This window comes from Coturnix japonica, chromosome 1 (genome assembly GCF_054131305.1).
Source record: "Coturnix japonica strain WE chromosome 1, WE-NBRP24, whole genome shotgun sequence".
NCBI classification, from domain to species: Eukaryota; Metazoa; Chordata; class Aves; order Galliformes; family Phasianidae; genus Coturnix; species Coturnix japonica.
In genome coordinates, this window is record NC_140663.1 from 55,462,194 (window position 1) to 55,486,367 (window position 24,174).

Here is a 24,174-nt window from a genome sequence, read left to right on the forward strand (position 1 = left end):
ACAGCTCCGGCGCGGTCCCGCCCCGGGGCGGTCTCTGGCTCCGTGCCGCGGCTCTGCCTGCCGGCTGAGGAGGCCTCGTTCGGTCCGCCGAGGCCTGGGGGCCCAGCGGCCTCCGGCTCCGCTTCTACCTCCGCACGGATCAGCCGCCGGGCGCCGGGTTCGGTGAGCGCGGGTGGCGGGGCAGGTTGCAGCGGCTGTGGGGCCGGGCCTTACTGCGCGCGGCCGGGACTGGGCGGCGGGGCCCGTGGGGCTGCGGCGTGTCGGGGAGCGCGGCAGGGCCGGGTGGGAGCGGGGCGCTTAGTGCTCGGCGATCGTCCCTCAGGTCAGTTAGAATTGATCGAGCTTCTGGCTGGAGGCTAGTTGAGCATGATGAAATCTGCAGGCTCGCTTGCCTCCTGAAAGAACCTCCTCCATCATCACCTCAGGCAGAAGTTTGTTTAGCGGCTTTCTCAGCAGGGTGTGCTATTCTAGGAGATGGGGGAAGCTGGGAGGCAGGTTCTGCACCACAGGGCGGTGGGGGCATGGAATGGGCTGCTCGGGGCTGTGGGCACGGCCCCGAGTGCTGGAGTTCAAAGGGGGACACTGCTCTCAGACATAAGGTCTGATTTTGGGGCTGTGCTTTGTGGAGCCAGGAGTTGGATTTGGTGGTTTTGTGGGTCTCTTCCAATTCGGGAACATCAGATGTGCTCCATCTATATATCTCCACGCTCCATCTACTGTATTGTATCTGCAAAGGCAAGTGGAAATGTGGAGAAGAGGCTGATATCCCTACAGCAATAATTCTGTGAGGTTTCTCTGTATGCTCCTGGAAGCTTCTAGATATTGGTGAACACAGGAGGCATCAACTAGAAGGTGCATTTCTGAAGCCCATAGGAATGCTGGGGATCATTTTTTCCTAGAAGTTATTACGCAGCTGCCTCTTTCCAGGAGCTCTGGTAATGCTGGCTTTTCCCCTACTCTTAACTAGCCTCCTGGGAAGACTGAAAAATAAAAGAAAACAAACCTAACTCATGGTGCCTAGTGGTAAATATTTTCTAGCTCTCATGTCTGAGAACTGTGGGAAGAATAGAAGTTATTGTGAGAAACAGATGCTTCTTTATCTCTTATCACCTGATGTTCTTGAGCTATCCAGGAATAATAACAGTGTTAAAACATTTGGGTAGTCATTCCTGGCAGAGAAAGGAAAGTGGCGTTAATGGATCACTTTTAGGTTACTGTTCACAAAATCAAATCCTTTATTCTTAATATTCCTGCCAGTTTGGTATTCCTCTGAGCAACAAAATAAAGCCTTAGAAATGTGCAAAGTTGGTCCTAAAGCGAGTCATCTGGAGCTGTCAATTCACTGTATTCATGCAGCTCACTCAAGCAAGTTGTGGTACTTCAAAGGTAAAGGGCAGAAAGCACTTTTTTCAGCTGGCAAGTCTGAACTTGAACTGCAAACCTAGAACTATATATTCATAAATATATATATATATTGTTTTTTTTTCTTGGCAGAAAAAAATCACTGTATGAAGAATACTATGAAGTGTTTTGTTTTCCTGCTTGTTGGACCATCCTCTAGTTGGTTGATGTGCCAGGGTTTTAGAGAGGCTTTTATTTTGGCTCATTTTACTGCCTAATGCACAGACACTTTTCCACTCTTCTCCCCCTCTCCTTCATACCACTCTTAAACTGCAGTGCTTGTAGATTCATCAAATGCTCTTATCCCTTGGAAGCAATCCTTCAAACCGTGGCTTTTAAAAAGCCAGCAAGTTCTTTGCCTTAAGTACTTTCTGCAAACGTCTTCTGGTACTGAAATATTTTTTTGTTTCTAGTATTTACACTATTGCTTTTATATTTGCCTTTTCCATGAGGAAAAGCAGTCACATGGGGACTGCTGTGCCAGCTTAGTCTCCTCCAGTAGAGTGCCCAGCTGATCTGCATGCTGCAGGCTTCCAAACCACTACCTGAGTCCTGCTTTTGGCTATAGACTGCAGACATGGGAAGTGGTCCCATAGACTGTGTGGAACATGCTTAGTTTCATTTGTTGTGAACAGGAGCAATGTATCTTTTTCTTGGTGTATAACTCTGTCTTGGTGATAGTGGCCTCTCCTGGTCTCAATCAGTACAATTGTTCTGCTTAACCTGTTGGTTTGATGTGGATTCCTTCTTCTCTTTAATGATGACTAATAATGAGTAGAAGAGAGAGATTATTATTCTCTGGCCCATATTTTAAAAGAAATGAGGATAGGTTGAAGATCACAAAATGGAATTAAAGAGCGCAGAAGCCCAAAGAGAGACGGGTGCTATTCAGATATCTTAATTACTGGCATTATTCATTTCCTCGTGCTTTGTTAAGGCCAACCATGAGGGTTTGTGAAAAGCTGCAGAGTAGGCATGTGTAACCTGCAGGGCTGCATGCGGTCCTGGCTAACTAGTAATGTGGCCTCACGGGATTGTCAACTTCTAACATTATTATGTGATTTCAGGGATATTTTGTCATGAGTTGATGTGCGTAACTTGAGTGCAGGCTGCATAGGTGATAATGGAGTGCTGTGGAGGGGAAGATGTGGTGTGAGGCTACATCTTGCGTCTGCAACACTTGCTCAGTCAAATCGAAACCAATGTGTATTTACCTTACATTCTCTTGTGCTACTTAGTGACTGAAACACAGTGATCGCCGATAGAGTTCATCTTATCATGCGTGTGTGTGTGTGCCTATTAATGTAAGAAAACACTCAGAATCAACAATTTCTCATCAGGCAATAGCCCTGCAAAGCAGCAGAACTTATTCACTACTGCAGCAATGGGCACACATCTCCTTATGGCAGGGGAGAAATCGTGTGCCTTATCACTGAAATCCACTCCATCAAATACCCTCACTCGAGGCAGGTGATACCTCTCCTGTTGCTCACTGCTTGAGCATATCACACTCACAGCCTGCACAGTGTGTATATTTTTCCATATACAATTTATCACCCACCTCCCAAGAAGAGGTGTGGTTTATGTTATTAAGCAAACACAAAGTTTTCTTATTTAATTATTAAGCATGTGCTTGTGTTATTTTGTGAAGTAATTTAATAAGTTAACATGCTCGATGCAGAAGAAATATCCATACTACCTGTGTGGCACTGACAAACTTTGTAACTTACAATGTCTCCAAAAGTTCACCAAAGGTATTCAATCATTCGCAATATGTTTTTGCATTGAATTTGATTCCTCATCTTAGTGAGTTAAACACGAATCTTTAAGATGAAAATCAGCTTAGTTGTGCTACGTTTCAAACCATAGCTGTGGTTGAAATGAAACTTAGATCATAGCAATGCTCTGGTTATGGTAGATAAGATAGATGTATAGAGTTGCAATTTGACGGTCAACTCAAAAATTGGACTGTTTCTCTTCATGGGACATGTCTTAGCAGGTGGAAATCACCCTCACTTCTCTTAACTATTCTATATATGTATTTCTTTATGCAGCTCAAGAAAATATCCTTCGCTATTTGTGTCCAAATGGGTTTCCATGGTCATGCTGAACGAGTTTGAGACTAACAATGGTAATGGCTAAACTAGCGAACAGTGCGGCTTATTAAAGCAACAGAGCACAGATTCTTTTGTATTGCTGGTGATAAGTTGATAAGTGCACTGTCTGCACAACTTTTGAGGTTAACCAAGGAATAATACAACCCGGCCACAAGCACATTCAGTTATAAAACAACACTGAAGAGATTTCTGAGTTTCCTGGGGAAGCGCTCTGTGTAACTGTGTGACTCTTACCCAGTAGGCGTCCACGTGTGGGGGAAGAGAAGCTTAGTCCATCAACTGATCTCAAAAGACAGAGGTATTCTCCCAGCTTGTCTGTGATCGTACCTTCCGTGACACCCCCTTTATCTTAAGCCATTTTTGTACTGTTATTGTTTTTCAGGTGGAGCTTGAGAGATTGTAGTGCTGCACACCTTGGGTTATGAGTGGTGAACCTGCTATGGATCACAAAACTTGAGTGCGGAGTTGTCGCTCTGCTCTACCCTCTGTGTCATTTTATGGATTCCTTACATACCATCTGCTTCTGTGCCTCTGTGAGCAATACTGTACCTTAATTTGAAGTTGCTATAGCAATTATTCCACAGCTACTTGAACAGTTTTTCACCATTTTTCTAAAGACTGCAGTACTTTCCTATTGCTGACAGGGAGTGGGTTTGTGCTTTTTCCTTCATGTGATTGATAAACGCTGCTATAGATTGGTATTATTTATGACTCGTATGCTTAAGCAGACACCAGTTATCAGGGGTTTCAGAACTGCAAAGAGCAATGAAAGTGTAAAACGACAAGTGAAAAGGCAGCAGGGTTTATTACTTGGGGGCACTGCAAGAAAGACCATTTAATGAGGGGAATAGTTGACAGTCGTGTAAATTGTAGCATATGGCAAGCTTTACAGATTAGTAGAGAAGAAAGATACTGTCATGCTATACTTACTCCTTATTCAAGATCGCTCCTGTGATCTTAAAACTCATAAAATGCTTTATTGCTTATATAAGGTGCAGATATGCCAGAGAGCACATTCTGTGCTTTTGAAAGATGGGTATTGTTTGACTGAAATTCAGTTAACGTATCCCATACGTAGATTACGAGCTTTTCTCCAATTAGCTGTTGTTAGATGTTGAATGATTTCAGAGCAGAACTTCAGAATGGGAGCTGCCTACAGCTACTGGAGGTGCAAGGCTGTTCTTAGCCGTGCCTTGGAAGTTGGAAAGCTTTCAGAGCTCAAAGCACATTTCAAGGTTGCTGTCGTAGTGTGATGCTAAGTGGGACTTTGCAACTGTGCCGTGGGGGTGTAGGCGTTGTGTGAAAAGTGTTATTCCACCCATAAAAAGCATCTCACAACTCTGCTTTATCAATAGCTGACCTCTTTCATCACAGTAAGAATTACAACTAGAAAAGCTTGAGCTATAGATGTGTGGTAGATATAAGTATACGTTTCAGTTTTAAGCATGAGCTGTGATGTGAGGCGAGGATACTCCTATTGTAAGAAGTCTGATGCTACCATAGAGAAAATCTTTTGCTTGTAGGTTTTTGAGTAGACTATTAGGAAATGTTGATTGATTCGGTGAATCTGATCCCTCTTACTAATGCCTTTTCCTGCAAATCCTCTGATTTTTGTATTAAAAATTGCTTTTTCACGCTTAATGCTATTAGTCAGGAGCAAACATAGCTTTTCCCCCGAGGAGTGTAAGCACTAAATGGCTGGGTTTGGGTCTCTTCTCAGCAGTAACCTCTTTGGCAGTGTTTGTGTTTTGCTTGGTATTGTGGAGAGCTAGAATTTTAAAACTCCTTTTGAACCAAGGCTGTTCCAAATGCCTGGAGTCTGTGGTGCTCGCAGAACATTCTTTTTCTTTGAGAATAATCCCATTGAGCTCATTTTAGATGCTTCTGAGGTACTAAGGCCTGAACAATAGGCCCTGAACCAAAGCTGACCTCTAGGTGAACCTCAAAACCAAACACTGTATCACGCATGCAATGCAGAATGTATCTGTTTTTCTATTTTAACTTGAATATATATTTTGATGTCAGTTTATAGAGATCTGTTGTAATGCTTGTTGTTTAACAGAAACCAATGGTGGATCTTTATTTAGGGGCGCGTTGCAATGCCATGAGAAATAATTGATTAAAGCCCAAATTGATAGGGAAACTCTCTTGGTTCCTTCTTGAGCCTGGCCAGGCTTCGGGTGGAATCCAAAAGGAGGATGAAATTTGTTGTTTCTGAACTTGAAGTTATGTAAGTATGTTTATTCAACTGTATAAAATCTGGTTGCTCTTGCAGTGACTTTGAAGACCACTTTGAGTGGTCACCTATGAGTGGATGCACTGCACAGGACCTCCCAATTGCTGGGAAAGGTTTTCCAAATCCTCACTGCAAACAGGGCTCCCCTATGATTGTGGGTCTGGATGATGGTAAAATATTAGGGCAGTTTGGTGATTTATCCTTCTTAATCAATACAATTAATCTTATGTATTAATGATTAGGTGCATTACCTTGTTTTGTTATGTTCTTGCTGTATTATTTCACTTATTATTTTATTGCTTTAAATGTGAGTAAAGATAAACACACTTCTTTAACTTGCTGTGTCCTTTGTGCTAACCCTATCTATTGGCAGAACAGCTTGTTAGGACAGAATCAGATTTTGCTGTATCTAACTTTTCTGTTGCTATGTGGCATGGCATTTATCTGTCATCTTGTTAAGAATGGTCTATTTCTTGCTTCCCTTCTGACCATAATTCCCATGACTACTGAGGCAGTGTTACAAGCTCTGATTCTGTAGCATCTGTTTCCCAAAGGACCCTTCCGTTGCAAAAGAAAAGGAGGAAGAATAAGGGAAGAAATAAATAAGACACACAGATACAAACCTTGTCAGGGGGTAGTGGAGACAAACTTTCCTGCAGCACTAATAAGTAAGAGTACAGGAATGTAAGAATGTTTATTTCAGGAGGATTATCTGATCAGGGACCTTGTCAAATGGGACTAGAAAGGAAATGGAGAAGCAATAAATAAAATGTAGGCACAATCCTGACAGGCAAGTGTAAGGGGAACAGATCAGCTATCAGGAAACTGCTGGCAGACCCAGGTTTCCCCATGAATAAGAGTGCAGACCTGGGAATTCTGGATATGGAAGGAGGAAGATGATGGTGGCTCTTACCATCTGATAAGGGACGTGCAGGAACTGGAGAGGACTAAGGAGAAGGATGGATGGAAGGTGCTGTGGAATTATTGCGAAAGGTTGAGCCTCTTATTTCCTCCCCATAGAGGTTTATACTGGGTAAAATTTGCATACTTGGTCATACTGAGTGCTTTCCTGGGGAACTTAGAGGTCTCTGAATGATGTTTTTATAACCAGATGCCTTTGTGGCCAGGTTATATTAATAATGTTATGGTTAATCTCACATGCTTTGCAGTATATTTGTCAGTGACAATCCATAAGGGCCTCCAGTCTCTTGCACTGTTCACTAATCTAGCTGTGAGAGTTCTCACTGGGAGTGGCCAAATTCCTTGTGGTTGGTTATGGAGAGCCCTTTTGGATGCCATTAGACAGACTGGGCAGAGCGCTATTTGTGAATCCATAATTGTGATAGTTCATATGTAACCAGACTTCTAGTGCTGGATTGGGCATCACTCAGCTGCCTCCAGCCTGCCTGTTATATAGGGACACAAGGGGGTTTATTTTCTGCCAAATTACATAGTCCTTTAATGCAAGAGGGCATAAAGAGGGCCTGTCAAGTGCAAACCCTGTTTGGTCAGGATGTCTGTCTGAGCCCAGCTTGTCCTGTCTCCTTAGAAGACCTTTCTTAATTCTCTCTCTCTATCCCTAGCACATGCATGATGTTAAGAAAATTTCTTGCTCAAATAGGCTGGCTTGATTATCCCAAAGAGAGGCAGAGAAAGAGCCTTTATAATTTTCCCCATGAGAACAGAAGGGGTTGGATCCAGGGTGGATCCACCCACCCTGGGCTCATGTAAGGGCCAGCCACTGAAGAGAGAGCATTTCTTGGGCTTAGATTGCTCCATGAGGAGTGCTACGTAGCCAGAGAGCTTCTTCACCAGCTGGGTGAGTTCCATTCTTCTTTCTGTGTATGACTGTTGCTTATCTGTGAATACTCTGCCTGGTATCACCAAGAACATATCAGAAGCAATTGTACTTCTTCATGAGCAGAACAGAGGGGAATCTGTGAATGCAGTGTGCCCGTGACTCTGGAGAGTGGGGGTGGTTTTTCTTCTGGTGACACTCAATTCTGCCCAATCAAAGAGGAGGAAAGGGACTTGGCTTTTCTTGCTTAAGTTTTATGTAAGTCCTGTATACAAGTGCTGCCTTCAGCATTTTGTGGCAGTTTTTGTAGGGAGTTGTGTCAGTGTTGCTTGTGTGTTTCTGGAAAACCTGCAAACAGGGAAGCAGCAGCTGTCTGCTGGCAGATACAGCCAGGGGCGCCAGGCTGGGCCCTACCCTCACAACTTGAGATACCCCCAGAGCTGCTGGAGATGGTGGTCACTTACATTATCACTTAAAAAGCACCTGCGATGTGGTCTAGGCTAATAATATGGTTTGAAGAGATTAGCTCTGACAAGTGACTTGAAAAGGGTAACTTCAACTGATGTGGCTGAGAAATGTCATCTTGGAGATGGTTGTTGTTTTCTTAAGGGATAGGGAAATACTAACAAATTGGTTTGGAAGTAATGTCAAATTACACTGAATAAAGTCAGATTAAAAGTCCTGATGGGTGGAGGAGATAACATTTAAGAATTCAAAGGGAGCCTGGGAGGAAGAATCTGATCCAGTGTGTGTGCATAGCAGATATGCCCAGTCATGGCCTGAACCAGTGACCGAGCACCTGGTGGGAAGGTAGGGCCAACCCAAGGGAGCTCAGATGCATGCAGTGCACCTGTGTGACTGGAAGGGGTGGAGCCAGGATGCGTTCCTTCCCAGACCTCATTTAAGGGTTGGCAGAGGAGTCAAGGGGATCTTTCTGGAGGTCCCAGCCTACCTGTGGCCTTCCAGAGGTAAGCAGTTTTTGTTTGTTTGTTTGTTTGCTTTTGTGTCCATGGCTGTTGCGTTTGGGCTTGTCCTCAATTGTTGCAACTTGGGACTTTGCCACCCTTTTATTGCTGTACTTTCCATCATGTAGTAGCATTATAGTGTACTTCATAGGAGTGAGACTAGTAAGTCCATTCAAGAGTGGATTTTGTAACAAGTGTCTGTAGTGGCGGATAGGATTAGGACAATAAAGCCAATAGAAGGTGAGATAAAAATGAACTCCTGGATATGGTGGGATGGTAATCTTCAGAGATAAGTGTCTGGTCTTAATGTACTTCATGCTACTGTAGCTACTGTGTGATTAACTGTCCATCTGAGACATTGGGTAGCATCTAGCAAATTATCTCTTATATAGCTGCTGAGAATCCTAATTGCAAGAACCCTCCTCTGTGTGGAGGCTGCTATAACCTGTTCTACAGCTAGAACACAAGGAAAATGACAGCGTAACATACCTTCTGTTTCAGTCATATATTTACAACTGGACAGATGCATGTGGCCGAATGTGGCTGATTTGGGCTGTCAGTGGTAGTGGTGAGTCGTCCAAGGTCTGGAGGAGGAGCAATGAGATGTTAGTGGCTTGTGGTAGCAATGGTAATGGGACAGTTAGACTAGATGCTCTTGTAGGTCCTTTCCAACCTTGTGATTTTATGATCAGTTAATGACAGTGACAAATGGTAGTGGAAGATAAGTGTTCTCTTTACTTATAGTCCAGAGAGGTTTGGAGTGGCAGCTTCTGGCTTCAGGGTGCACTACAGGAGCTCTTTTGTTCCTGACTTCTGAGCTTTACAGATTTAAATCAGCAGAGATAAGAGGTGGCTCCAGATTGTATCTTGCCTTCTAGGTATACAGTGGTATCATCTAACTTCTTGTATCAAGCTGAAAACACTTGCTCCCAGGCCAAGTCTTCAGCCAGAAAATGTTCTTAGACCTTCCCATTCAAACGGCTTCTGTCCGGGTCCAAAGGAATGCTTTCAAATGTAAAACTGTCCACGAAGTGTTCCTGTTGATCTCTCTTGTTGATTTGAGACAATGGTTCCTTACCAGTCTCAGTCAGTCTTGTACCACAAGTACAGTACTGCCAAGCTGCTCTAATCTTGCTGTTATACTGCCTGTCAAGCAAGTACAGAATTCCTGCCAAGTGCATTCAGTTAAATTGAGAATGGCTGTTGTAAGTCTAGAAGCATAAATGAGGGATGAAGGTGTGTGGTCCTGCAGATTAACTTTGTCCTTTCAGTTCTTGGATCTTGTGCTGAACTCTGTTCCAGTTATGTGAGAAGCAGACTGTGTTTTTGCAGTAATTTTAACGCTAAGGTATAGACTTCTGCTAAACTTCCTAACAAAATGGCTGCAAGGGTTCCCGTTCACAATGAATCACTGAAGCATAGCTTAATACATGGTAGAATGAATTTGCCAGGTAGCTTGGTTGTCAGAACACCTGGCCTAAGTCAAAGGAACTGGGACTGGCTAAGGTGACAGGAAGGGAGGGTCTGGCATATGTTCCTATTCCCTTTGATAAATGGGGAACAGCAGGTGGACCCAGTATGCATTGTTCTCTTGTTCCCCATTGAGGGATGAAAGAAAAACAGGTGGGTGATAAATTGTATATGGAAAAATATTTTAGCAAACACACTGTGAAGGCTGTGAGTGTGATACACTCAAGCAGTGAGTGACAGGAGAGGTATCACCTGCCTTGAGTGAGGGTATTTGATGGAGTGGATTTCAGTGATAAGGCACACGATTTCTCCCCTGCCATAAGGAGATGTGTGCCCATTGCTGCAGTAGTGAATAAGTTCTGCTGCTTTGCAGGGCTATTGCCTGATGAAAAATGATTGATGCTGAGCATTTCTTGCAGTTACAAAATGCTCTTTATAATGAATAAGAACTTTCAGATATTATGAATGGCTTGATTGTGCTGCTTTACTGCTTCACTATATAATACATGGAAAGCAAAGGAATGGAATAATATCTTGTATTGAGATGTATCCAGGAACGGGCAGCAGAACAGGAAAATGTCTTTCTGAAGCAGAACCAAGTTTTCTTCTGCTGGAGTTATGAGATTAAAGAGTTACTTGCAGAAAAAAACTTAAAAATAGCCAAGTGGCTCAAGAATGTTAGTGTTGTGCCAGAGGGCCCTTTAAGAGCTTAATGTAGTGGATGAAATTACAAATGAGGGATATAGTAACAGCACAAACATCAAGATGATGAAGTTTCCTCGCTTCAGCTGCTAGTACGTGCTGCGATTGGCTTTATTATGGTTGTCAGTCTCTGTCTCCACTGCTGTCCCTCTGGTCACAGCAGTGGCATCTGCTTGGGCATTGCACATGTCCTTAGCCACAGAGTGAGCAGAATGGAACTCAATGTGGCCAACAGCTGAAGTAAGCATATAGGCATTTTCCTGGATTTCTTTCACAAGGGAAGTTGCCGCAGATTTTCTTTGTGTGGGTGTGGAAGGAGCTTGTTTGCCTTGAGGGAGGCCAGTGGCTGCACCCGGTAGATGTTGTCAGAGGAGTGAATGGCCAAGTAAAGGATTCAGCCACCTGGGCATTGTCGTGGTAATTGGCTGTAACAACTCAGTCACATGCAGTATGGATGACTGCAGTGTGCCTAAAGCAGGCATTATGTTGAATAATTGCATAGGCATCAGCAAGTCAGACATCCCTCTTGGGGTAAGTCAAGGAGGAACGTCTGTAATAGGTGAGTGTGAGGGGCCATACGAAGCTTGGAGGTGAGGGGTATGAGTATAATATGATTGGAACCTAAAGGTTGTGATACAAGTTGTAATGATATTATTAATCTTGCTAGTATTTGTTGATGGATGGCCCTGCCATGCAACTTGTTTAGATAATAGAAAGAGCTATGTCTCTGAACCAAGGAGATAAGCTTTGCTCTCTCTTAGTACCGAGGAAATAGGAGGACATGCTTGGAATTGGTCATTAAGTATGAAACATACTTCTGGGGAAACTTACATTTGTAACATAATTCTGAGAACTTCTGTATATGTAGTGCAAGTAATGCGTATAAACTGAAGATCTTTTGTGTAAACTATATATGATAGGAGGATTACTCCCCATGCATTTAGTGCTGCTATTAAAGAATGTCTGCTTTATAACATGCCAACTTGAGTCTTAGTTTCCTGGTTGACCATCGTGCAATATCAGTTGGGTTCTGATAGCGGAGGCTGGAGTAGATTGGTGACCCTGTGGCCAGGCTCTGATAATACCAAAAGGCATTTTGGATCGAAACAACCATGTTATACAACTTACTCATAAAAGACAAGCAGGAACATATTTATTGACATAATATAATGCAGTGATTTAATAGCCAGCCATCTAAAATCTTGTTAAGTTGCTATGCTTGATTATTTACTACATAGATGGTAGGGTAAGCTCACATGTAGGAGACCCTCCCTCTGAGTTACAATATTTGGAGTGGACCCCCTTCCTTTCTAAATTCTTTGACCCATGGAACCAAGGAGCTTAGGTGCACCCAGATCTGTCCAGTCCCAGACTTGGTCAGCGGTTTATGTCTGAGGGATTAGATGTGCACAGTCAATCTCAGGTGTGATGTTAGTGAAGTTAACTAAGTCTAAAACTATTAGTTTACTGAGGGTCTGCACTGGCAAGATGCACGGGATCTCTGCTCAGGTGTAACCTCAAGAGGTATCCTTGCTCAAGGGGAGATCCCATTGTGCAGCCATTACCATGTAGGAGAGCTCAAAGAGGTTCTTGAGCTGCTTACTGTTTCTGGGGTAAGGTGATGGCTTAGTCATAGTCTGCTTGTTAGGCACATGCTCAATTGGTCCTCAGCTGTTCAACCAAGTGTCTGCTGTCATCAGTTCTTTCAGCCTCCCATAGCTGGAGGCAGGTCTGCTTGCTGCCAGGGTGAAGCGGGGAATTAAGGGAGGAAGGGGAGCAGGGAGACCACACTGTCACACAACGATGGAGACTGGATGATACTGTGGAACTGGCTAACTGCTGCCTCATTGCCCTGAGCCATCAGTTTTCTTCCTCTCTGTCAAAAATATTCTCTGAGTAAACTTTGCAAGCTAAAGATGTGTTTGGCTAGAGTCACTCAAGCTTCACCTGAAAGTAAGCAAATAGTATGGAAATAGTATGAGAGGAGAAATGGGAGGGAAGATATCATTGCTGACTTCTGTGGTCAGTCACCAAGTTGAGCGTCTTTCCCTTCCCTTAATTATACCTACTGTGAAAGATTTAGCATGCAGTTACACCAAGTGCTTCCCTTGGAAACTTGGAAATCTCTACAGTTATTCCATTGTTTAGCACATTTGTGGTCAGCTGTGTTATTCACATTATTGATATTTATACATGCTCTGCAGGCAGTGTATTTAGTTCAAAATACAAAACAGTTCAAAAGAGTTTTGTTTCTGGAACTCCTTTTTCTACAGTGTGTAACTACCTCTCAAATTTCTCCAGGGCACATCCTGCCACCAGGGGACTATGTGGTGCTCTTACCACTCCAAAATAGCTCCAAGGCTTCTAACATGGATGTTGGTGGGAATCTTATCAATTACAGACAAAACGTCCTGCTAGACTTGAGATAATCCTTTTGTTGAGATGACAATACAGACCTTCAGCTACACTGAAATGGAGCTCAGTATTCCTAAAACAAATAGACAGGGTAACTTTCTCTTCATGTTTTATTTACTTAGTATTTCCTGTAGTCAAAGTAGCAAAGGAGATGGAAGAGCTACTTCCTTTCATAAACAATCCAGGGTACACAAAGCAGAGCAAACTTCTGAAAAGAGTCAGGGCCAGTCACAGCTTAAGCTAAAATTTAATACTGAGGCATGTAAATGCTTGCGTACACCCAGTTATCAAGCTGTGTCTGCTCAGAAGGGCCCTGTACTCAATGCTTGAGAGGTCTGCATATCAGCATGAGTAGCTGCTTTCTGACCCTGTGTGTATAATGTGAGATTGGAGTTGGGATGCCTTGCTTACAGCATGGTGGACATCATGAAACATAACATTCCTACTTTCTCTAGTAGCTGTTGCCTAAGAGTAATTGATAGGAAAACAACATCTATGCCAAGTACTTTTATCTGTAATCTTACTAATTGTTGTTATGGAGTTGCGTAATTTTGTCTTGAAGTAGTTGATTAGTTGTTGTTAGAAAGCTTGATCTATCTTGTATTGTTTCTCTGAAGTAGTGCCTGATTACATTGCAGAAGAAACTGCTATCAAGAAGGGGGTGCCTTATTTGAAGGATTCCTTGCCTTCCTTGCAGCCCTCAAAGTGTGATGGGACATCTGCTCTAGTGATGCATTTACCATTTAGCCAAAATAGGTGTGATGATATGCTTGGCCTTTTCCCACTTTTCTCTATTTAGGTGTTTTTTGGCTCCAGTATGCAGGGTACAGGCTTTAAGTTATGATGTTCATCAAATGAAGTATGAAATCTTCTTGGAATATTGTACGTGATTCAGTAGACCAAAAGCGTAACTGCGGTTCAGAAGAGAATGAATGTAGGAAGTGAACTGATGCAAGAACATATGAGTAGTCTGCTCTCTATCTTCTAGAGTCTTGTTCTGATACTGATCTTCTTAAGACATTTTTCCTAAGGCACGTACTTTCTTCCAGATGCCACTTTAGGTGGCATGTTTGGGTATATTAAATTTACATAATATTTTTAAGCTGTGGTCTGTTGTGGCCTGAATGTAGTCGTAATCCATCCAGCGAACATGAACTGTGGTAGTATTACTCATTTTGGTCATGACAGAGACAAGAATTGGGTTTTACTCTTGACTAGGTTGTGCACTGCACATAGTCAGTTTCTCCTGTTTCCTGCTTAATGGTGCCATCTTTTCTATAGACATGTAAATCATGCTTGTGGAGTGCGACTCTATTAAACAGCTTCAGCAGTTACTGTATTCAGGGAGATGATTGTTTTATCGCGTTATCAGGAAATCTCCATTTGAATGTTGTTGATCTGTGATCTTCAGCTTGAATACAGAATTCTGTATTTTCACCTGAGCTTCATGCATTGGTGTAAATATTGCTTTAATAGTGCTGTTAATCTTGAAGGATTTGTGCTGTTGTAGTGTTTTTGTTTCTTTACCAATTCCATAAGCGGCTTTGTTTTCCAGTTTCATTTTGTACTTATTCCTTTTGAGAGCGCAAATTGAGTGAGTGAAGAGCTACAGCTATCTTTAAATCTTGAAAGTAGCGCTTGGGCAATCAACTAGACATATCTTTCTGGCTTTTATAGACTGCATCTGAATTGTGCTTCAGCTCTAAAATTAAAACTGGGAGAGACTTTTAAATCTCCGAGTCCTCAAAAGGAAAAGTAGGGATAATGGTTGACCTCAGGGAAATCATGTGAAATGTTTCGTTGAGAATTTTCTCTATTGAATAATGTTATTGTGCTCTCTGTATCTGCTGTAGTTTCTGTGGAAATAAATAGGTCACTCTGAAAGCAACCTCCAATGTAAATTATGGACTGTTAACACATGAAGAGTTAAGACTGTGACTGTCAGCATCAGGGAAGAGAAAAGGACATGTAAAATGAAAATAAGCAGAGTATATTATTACAAGAGATCTTTACTGAACCAGTTTCCATTTTCTCTTTTTTTTTTGGTCACATTTGAAGGAATAACTGAAGCTCAGTCTTGTATAGAAACTGACCAATATTATATTCTACAAGATTCTCTGCTCTTAAGCATTGCTTAGTGCATCCACATGAGATGATGTAAATAATGTAAATATAGCTATTTAGTATTACATTTCTAATTTCATTATTCAGCTTTTCGGAATAATCTAAGGATTTTGTTTTCATTAAACAATCAATAGAATTGTTAACTGCTGCTCTGTCTCCTGTAACTGAACTGCCTTCTGTACAGCTTGGCGTTAATAATGCTGACATCCACAGGATGTTCCAATGGAGTTTCTGTTCTGTGTAGCAACTCAAGTTGAATGGTTCTGTTTGTTATGTGTTTTAAATTCCTTCTTGGTAAGCTGATGTAGGTCTTGATAGAAAGATTATAGTTTCGGTTCTTGTTTTTTTTTAGAATTTCAACTGTGGACTTAGGAAAAAGAAATCAAGAAAAGATGGACTGGAATGTAAGACCGCTCCAGAATGCAGACGCACAGAATAACCTGCAAAGTCAAGAATCCTGTTACACTCAAATGCTTTCTAATGCACAAGCCTTTCCTCAAACAAATGCACTTTCTTCTGTAAATGCATGCAATTATGTGGGAAATAACCAAGTGTATTTACCAACTGTTAATACTGCTTCACCAGGAACATCTGTAGCCATAAAAAGTTTTCTTACCTCGGAATACTCAGTCAATCAGCCTCCACCGCCCTATGTACCACCTGCACCAACACTTCCCAATCAGACATCACGTGCACAGGGGGAAATGACTCAGAACTCTTGGCAAAACCCTGGTAGGCTTATTTCTTCCCATAGAAAGTTTCCTCACCTGTCTTCTCAAATGAATGGTGGAAGCAGTGTGCCGAATGTGCTTCGAGGACCTCATTATGCCACCTCAAACAGTTATGCTGTTTGTTCACAAACGTCACAGCAGCGTTCTCTGAGAACGATGCTGCATCAAAGTAACCGTGAATGCATTAATTCTTCAAAGCTGGGGTGCATACCACAGTATAACACGAATACCTCTGCTTCTTCTCAAAGCATTTCTGTACCCATCAGTCAGTCATCCAGTCAATATCTTCATTCCCAGAATAACTGTTTATCTTTTGGTATGTCTGGGCAACATGTCCAAAACCAAATACATAATTCCAGTACTCAGATTCAGCTTTCACAGTCGCTGAGTCAAAATACTGCAACAAACGTACATCTGCCACAATATGTGCCAAGTCAGATGGGATCAGGAGCTCCCAATGGATGTTCTGCACCATCTTTGTTGCCTGCCAACTATGATTCAAAAACCGTAGCGCAGCCTTTGCTAGGTGCACAGCAGGCAGTTCACAATGTGTTTAATAAATACCCTCTCCAGAACTGCCCATCAGACAAAAAAAATGCTTCTGGTTTTAACAGTGTTCAGCAATACTCACTGAAACATCAAGTGGGAGAAGTCAGTCAAGGGGTTGGGAATGGTTATAATTCAAGCGGAAATGTAACAGTAAATCATCTCTTTAGTGAAAAATCTGTACCTCCCACTGACATTTCCTCAGAACTTTATGATATTGTGCATGGAACGGTACCTTTTTCTTCAGCGGATGCTTCGCAGCCACTGTGTGATCCTGTTTCAGTTCAGGAAAGGCAGGCTACTAGTTCAGTGAATGTGCCGGCTAATTCTCAAACTTCTTTAGCAAGAGAAGATAAAAGAAAAATGACAGGTGACACTGCAGCTTGGGAAACTCAAAGAATGCAAGTTATTAAAAGAAAATGTGCTCTGCTTCATAGGATGCACCAGTATAGAAGAAAGTTGTTGACTTCAAAATGTGACAAAAGCACTTCCACACTTCTCTCGAGTTTTGAAAACGCACTCTCTAATTGTCTTCCTCAGATCCCCAAGCAAAATGTAGTACCTTCCCTGTCACAGGCAGTGAGGATAGACAGTCAGCAGCACTCTATTCTTGGATCTTCACCTGAAGGAAGAAATGACAAAAACATAACTGGTGGTGACAACAGAGGGTTAGAAGTGACTCAGGGTAATCATCAGGTAGAGCAGGGAAACCTTTCATCAGGGCCTCTTCCCATTCCTTCGCACAGTGAACTTACAGCTCTATTAAATAATACTGAGAATTCTCCTGTCTTGGAACAGAAGAATGCCTTGGCCTCTTCTCAGAAAACACTGACACCCTTGAATGATGCTTCATGTTATAGTCAATCGAATAGCTCTAGCAGAGATGCATCAACAAGCATGGAAAGCTATCCTGAAAACTCAGCATTTCTCCAGTTTGTATTGAGCAGCACAAATATGTTAAAAGAGAAGAAAGCTGGTACTATTGCTGATAACATACTGACTAATCTCCTTTCTAATGAAAAACAACAGGTAGATTTAACAGGCTTGGGTGGAAGCTTATTAAAAGACACTAATGAGAAAGTTGATTTGGTACCTATGGTCCACACACACACTCCTGTATCAGAAATGATGGAATCTAATGCAAATAAATCCCATGGTGATGTAGGTCAGAAAAAAATGCAGTTTACTGAAAATCCGTGTTTTAAACAGAACAATGGTAATTATTCTCTAGAAGAACTAACTGCATGCCTGGGCTTATGGAAGAAACAAGGTCCAGAACCTGTGAGTGTTCAGAATAGCCAGTCAAATGAAAGAACTGCAGCAAATCAGATCTCGCCATTACCTCACAGCCAGAACACAACAAATAAGAGAGAGCAAGGTAATCTTCTGGTTAGCACAGATGTAACAGTCTTACCTTTAACATCCACCTCCGTAGGACAAAAACATGACACGTTAAGTTGCAATTTGATAAAAGGTTTGGAACTCCAAATTGCAGTTGTTTCTCCTTTAGTGCTTTCTAATCAGAAAGCTCAGAGTGAACAGGTAGGCAAGTGTCCAACAGCTGCAGATAAAGCCTATCCAGTGATTGAGGCAGGAAGTATATGCAGCATGCAAGAAGAGGGGAAAAATGTTTCAACTGTGGCCAATACTGATAAAGAAATGATAGAAAGCGTTTCTTCATCATCTGATGACTGCATTCTGATACAGACAGAGGACCCGTGCTTACAACAGACCAAATCAGCTGATGGAAAGAGTATAGTAGAAAATAGCGTGAATGGAAATGATTCACGTGGTGAAAACGAAAGGAAACTCAGTCAAGCCATGAGAGATGCTGAAGAAAATCTACAAAACAAAGTTCTTCCTGAATCAGGCCAAGAATATATAAAAGACCATGATGGCAAGCAAGCAGTGCTAGAGATACAAAATAATACTCCCTCAGCTGTGATAGAAGAACAGATGTTCCATATTGCTAGCGTATGTTCTCTTGTTGAAGGTGATAAATCATATAATCCGCAAATAGCAAGCATTTTCAGCTCGGTCCCTCAGACACATGCATTCAACAGTGGTACCTCATCAGAAGAAAATGCATCTGACTCGAGGCAAAAGGAGCAGCTGATGAAATTGGGTAAAAATGACCTGAGGGAGAACACTCCTCAGCAAGAGACCTTGCTGCAAAAGGCACTGCGGGAACCATCATGCTGCATTAGTGAAGTAGATAAGACTTTTTGTAGTACTCTAACTAGCCATTCTAAGAAAGAAAGCAGCGGCAAGCTTCCTAGAACAGTTACTACCTCAGAGCAAAAAAAGCCAGTAAATACACCTTTCAAGTATCCTGAAAGTGACTTGGGAATTCTTGCTAGTATAAACCAGGAGTTAGCCAGAAATTCACTAGATTCCTTGGTAAGCTTAACTGCTGAAACAAATGCATTCACTGTTACAACATGCAGCAGTAAAGAGAATGTCACATCCACTAAAAAGAGCATAGAAGAAGAGCTACACTTTTTTGGAGCAGAACCTGTTATGTGTCTAGATAATCAGCTTACTGAACTTATGAAAGAGTTTCCGTTTGGCATTGAAGGGGTTGATATTCTGACAAAAGAACCAGCAAGAAACAGTTCTATGGCTGAGCAGAGAGAGAATCAAGTTCAAAAAGAGACTCATGTTTCTGCCAAAAAAACTGATTCAAAGAACCCAATAGATCAGCTACAAATTGTGCAGTTAAACTCTGGTCTGGTGCAGGAGTCATTTCCTGAAAAGAAGCTATGTTCCTCTGCTGAAAACAGTGGAGCATTGAGTCAACAGCCCAAAAAGACTTCAGCCCAGGAGGACAGTCTTGAAAGCAGCATTCAGCCCAGTCAGAGTCTATGTAGGGAGAAAGAAAACCCACAGTCCCCTTCCAGCTCTGGAAATAATGAGGTTTGTAGTTTAGCGGGTTGTCTGTCTGCGTCGGGTGAAATGTCACAGAGCTCCTGTAAACGTAGAACTTCTGTTTCAGATAAAAATGCCGAGCAACCTTCAGAAGCTGAAAACACTTACCCTGCAGGGAGACAAGACAACAACAGTAAATCTGATGCCGTAATGAAGAACGACGGTGTGGTAGAAAACCCACCAATTCGTGAAAATGTCCAAAACAGCATTCAGAAAAATATAAAAGATGGATGCAAAGACATCTCGGTAACGAGCGAGAAATCCCAGATGAATAATGAACACAAACCGCTTTCACCACAACCGGAAAAAAATGGGCCACTTAATTCCTCTGAAAAACAGGATGTTAATAGTTTAAAAAGCAGTAACTGGAAGGAAGAGATGCAAGAGTCTAGAAGAACTCTGTTGTTAAAGAAAGGATTTCATTCTGACAAAAAAGATCATCAGACAGTCTCAGAAGGGGAGCTGTCAGAGAAGGCTGGTTGTACAGATACAGACAATGTGATGAAGTCATCTGGAAAGAAGGAGGGAATTCTCAAAGTGAAGTCCCTTTCGAAAGATAAAACCAGAACAGATTTGGCCATGAAATCCCAAAGAGACCTTCATAAGTTTACAAAGTCAGAGAATGTTGCAATTAAGCACACTGAGGTCTATCAAGAACAAAAAAGAAAAACCTGTGGCAAGAACCCGGGTAAAGAACAGAACTGCAAGAAACGAAACGTAGGAACTAATACTGAAGGAAAAGCAAAGTTATCTTCAGAAATTAAACATGAAAAGCTGAGTAGTTATCGTGCAGAAGCTATGAAGTTCCCAAACTTTGGCATTAGAGACTTAAAGTCAAACAACTATACATTTTCTCAGCATAAAGCTATGAAAGCTCATCCACCACAGGAGGAGTCATACAAACGAAAGAGGAAGGACAATATGATTGGAAAAACAAGCTCTAAAAAACCAAAGGTGAAAGATGAAAGACTAAAGCAATCTGAAACAAAGAATTCCAAGCGGCATTCATATGATCACAAGATAAATACCGACAAGACTAAAAAGTTGAATGGAGAAAATGTCTGGAAACCTAAGAATTCATTAGCAGATCGCTCCAAGCTTAAACTACAGAGGATAAGGGGTCTATCTACCATCTCCAAAAATCACTTTTCTAACAAAGAAAGACATCTTGATGGACAAAACAAAGACAAGTGTTCTGAGAAAGTGTTTTCAGATAAAAACATGCTATATTTGAACAGAAGAACAAACAGATTAAAATTGCATCTTCAAAAGGAACCCAAAAAACACTACCTAAATAGAGTTGCATTTAAACGTACTGCGCAAGAATGCATATTTCTGACAAAGCTGGAGACATCACCTGTCAGACCTGTCTTGCATGTAAAGTCCCAAGTATCACAACACAGTCTAGATTCAAAAAGAGATGCTTCTCTCTCCGAAAATGAGAAACCACGGAAACACCAAGTGCTTGAATTTAAGCTGTGTCCGGAGATACTGTTCAGAAATTCAGCCAGTGATGATGAAAGCTTAGCTGCAAAGAATTCTCTGGAAAAAGAGAAGTCTACTGTGGCAGGTATGATAAATATGCACTTCTTTTCTTCCGCTTCAAGAGGAATATATGTTTGTAGTTCAGATGGGAATCATGAGTTTAGGTAGAATGCTTGCGTGTAAAACTGAGTCACTGAGAATTTTGGATATCCTTATAATTCGTTTTCCCAAATAATTAAGAAATTTTTGCAAATGAAAATATTCTTCTGTTTATCTTACACAAAATTACATACATTGAAACTGTAGAAGCTGACAGTTGAAATTGCTTCTCACAGAATTGCAGGGGTTGGAAGGGACCTCAGCAGATCGTGGAGTCCAACTTTCTAACTTTCTGACAAACTCTAACTGTGAGTTAAGTTGAAAAAAGTGGGGGATGTCCCATTTCAGATTCTCTTCCTCTTCTTTAGACTTCACAGAATAAAGTTAGTTTCAAATAACTATACAAGAGGGCTTTCTGTCCTACTCATGGCAACTAGTTTGGCTTGTTTGTAGACAGCAAATTCAGCTGGCGTTGTTACCGAAGGCGATCTGACTTGTATCTGTTGTTAGCCCAGTTGTGTGTTAATTTAGCTGGAGGAGGAGGAAGGGATGTTCTGAGGCCTTGAAGAAGGAGAAGGCTTGGGCCAGATTTTTTTTCTTTTTTTCTGACTGCTGCAGCATTTCCTTAGTCTTTGTAACCACTGCCATCTTTGCTATAAGTTGTCTTCCTCCTACTACCTATCCCAGTCTTTACGCTTATTATACAGTGTGTTGTGAGGCATATTTATGTCCCTAGCATGGAATTTGATTATAAACAAATAAAAACAAATCTTAATTTGTACTTTGCAGCCCTTGCAGTCATCTTTGTGCCCAAAGAAAATTTTCTTTTGCCTGACTAGTAGTATATATATTATAGCCTAATACTGAGTAGACACCAATGTTTGTCATAAAGGAAATTCAACAAAAAAAACACTTAATTTTCTTTATAGGTGTCAAGAGTAAAAAAGAAGACTGGTTAAAGTACGATTCAGTGAAGCAAACGAAGTTGAAGGAGATCTTTACAGGTGAACTGGCTTTTGACTGTTGATTTTGAAATAAAAGTTGAATAACCTCTGCTTGGTTTTAAGTGTTCTGTTACAACAGCTGTTTTTAATGAACTATTCCAATTGATTCCTTAGTAACTCTGCCGCCAAAATGGGTGCTGTTGAGTAGACATCTAAGTTTCAAGGCCTTGTGGAAATCTTTATTGTCATGAGAATATCTTGTTGGAAATCAGTGGCATTTTCTAGTATGCATGTGTGCACTTAGATCATAGGTAGTGTTGGTGATGAGATTTATCCAGAGATTTAAATTGTAGGCAAAACCCAAAAGTTGGCAACTTTTGCTTTAACCTGCTTCTCTTCCTGTCTTTCAGCTGAGGATTGTATTCCACTTGATACAGCCATACAAATGCTGGAAGGAGATGACAAGGCTCTTCAGATTCCGATCAAAGACTCCAAGCAGATGTTTCAAACCTACAGGAAAATGTACCTGGAAAAAAAGATGGACAAGCCTGGATAGCACTCCTATATCATGTCATACTCGATATCACTGGGGAAAAAAACGCTGGCACTAGAATTCTTTTTCTGGTTTACTTCATGTTTTTGCATAAGTGTTCATATTTGTTCAGCAAGCTATCACCTAGTACTTGCGAATGAGTGGGAATTTACTTAGTGTGTATTTATTGCACAAGTAGGCTTTGGTGCTGAAAACATCATTGTCAGATGTTTGACATCTTCTTGGCATATTTGTTTTTTTTTTTTTTAAGTACAGGAGATAGCTGAATCTTGAAAAATAAATAATAAAAGATACGCTACAAAAAGACCTTCAGAGTCATTTAAGTACTCATGATCTGTTTTCTTTTCTGATTTGGGAAAAGTTCAACTCCTGGTACTTTCCATTGCTGGCAGTGGAAAAATATTTCTACTAGAAAGGGATTACAAGGATTCTCAGGCATTACGTGTTTATTTTCTATTTATGCTAGTTTGATTTTTGTTCATCTAGCAAGACTTTCAGTTATTTGTAGAAATTGTTTTTGTAAACTTGGAATACAGACATAAAACCCTTAAGCATGAAGATAAGGGAGTACCGTGAAGTATTTACGCTGCTACTCGGTTTTCTTAAATATATTTTTGTAGAAACTGTAGAAATTTAACTCTGAATTCTTCATCTGGACACAGTGCTGCAAGCTGGTAGCTCGCTGAAGAACCTTCCCTGCTTCCCTTCCTCTCTTTCTGCTTTCTTTATACCTGAACAAAAAGTACAGTGGTTGAAGTGCACGGAGTTTAAATTCATTTCTGTCTGACTATAATGCTCATTTTGACCAGACTGTAATTAATTCTTTGTTTATAAAGTATTAGCTGATGTTTGACTAAGGACTCACTGTGACATAAGAGTTATATTTGTTGTTGGATGTCTTTTTTTAAGTGCCTTTTCAGTGTTGTTCACAATTTTGAATTGTCTTTTTTTTTTTTTTTCTTTTCAGAATTGTTCTGATTCTTTTTATCTGTTTAAGCCTTTATACGGAAAGTAAAGAAGTTATAGATATTTTACTGAATGACTTTTTAATACTTGAAATAAACTTTCAAAGGTTCTGCCTAGTATTTTTTTAGTTTAAGAAGTATGTAGTTATAATTGTTACATTTAGTTCAGTTCATGTTGTAGGTAATCCTGTAGATCAAACACAGCTTTAAAATGAGTTTCAAATCTTCCTTCTTTGAAAGGTGTCATTGTTAGGAGCAGCAGTGGGACTTGAGTCCAAGCTTTTTGAATGAAAGTAACAGAATGCACTTAGATTTCAGAAAACACAAGAATATTTATCTCTTCAGCATTGCATTGCAAACAGCAACGTAACAAACGGGACCTGCTTAACCACAACAGTTGTTACGTCCTTTGACCAGGTACAAATGCAGAAGCCATGCTTTCAGTAGTAGCCATTTACTTCCATTCAACTTCAGGACATATTGTACATCACACCAGCTATCTTGTTGTATACCCAGTCACACAGTTACATGAACCTTTTGAACCTAGAATAGAGCTAGTCTCTGAAAAAATATGTGAAAGAAAACACATGCATGACAATGAGCTAAACTTAGGAAGTTGGAATGACTTGGATTTGACAGTACTTTCCTTCCCAGGTGTTATAAGTAATCATTTTTCCCACTGTTACCTCATTAGC

At 41.1% G+C, this 24,174-nt stretch overlaps 1 protein-coding gene across 7 annotated transcripts; it reads left to right on the forward strand.

The window, feature by feature from the left end:
- Positions 1–19: 19 nt before the first annotated feature.
- Positions 20–23,589, forward strand: RESF1 (retroelement silencing factor 1). 7 transcript variants are annotated; one of them, XM_085540907.1, is made up of 6 exons: positions 20–162; positions 3,757–3,816; positions 3,901–4,051; positions 15,581–21,003; positions 21,947–22,021; positions 22,372–23,589. In XM_085540907.1, exons 4-6 carry the CDS (start codon positions 15,621–15,623, stop codon positions 22,515–22,517), a joined length of 5,604 nt encoding a protein of 1,867 aa, XP_085397033.1. In that variant the 5' UTR covers positions 20–162; positions 3,757–3,816; positions 3,901–4,051; positions 15,581–15,620; the 3' UTR covers positions 22,518–23,589. The 7 variants fall into 7 exon arrangements, 6 of the variants coding, with proteins under 6 accessions (XP_085397033.1, XP_085397031.1, XP_085397043.1 ...); XM_085540905.1 differs by having other exon boundaries at positions 3,760–3,816; XR_014943751.1 differs by lacking the exons at positions 3,757–3,816; positions 3,901–4,051 and having other exon boundaries at positions 15,581–19,421; positions 19,501–21,003.
- Positions 23,590–24,174: the final 585 nt, after the last annotated feature.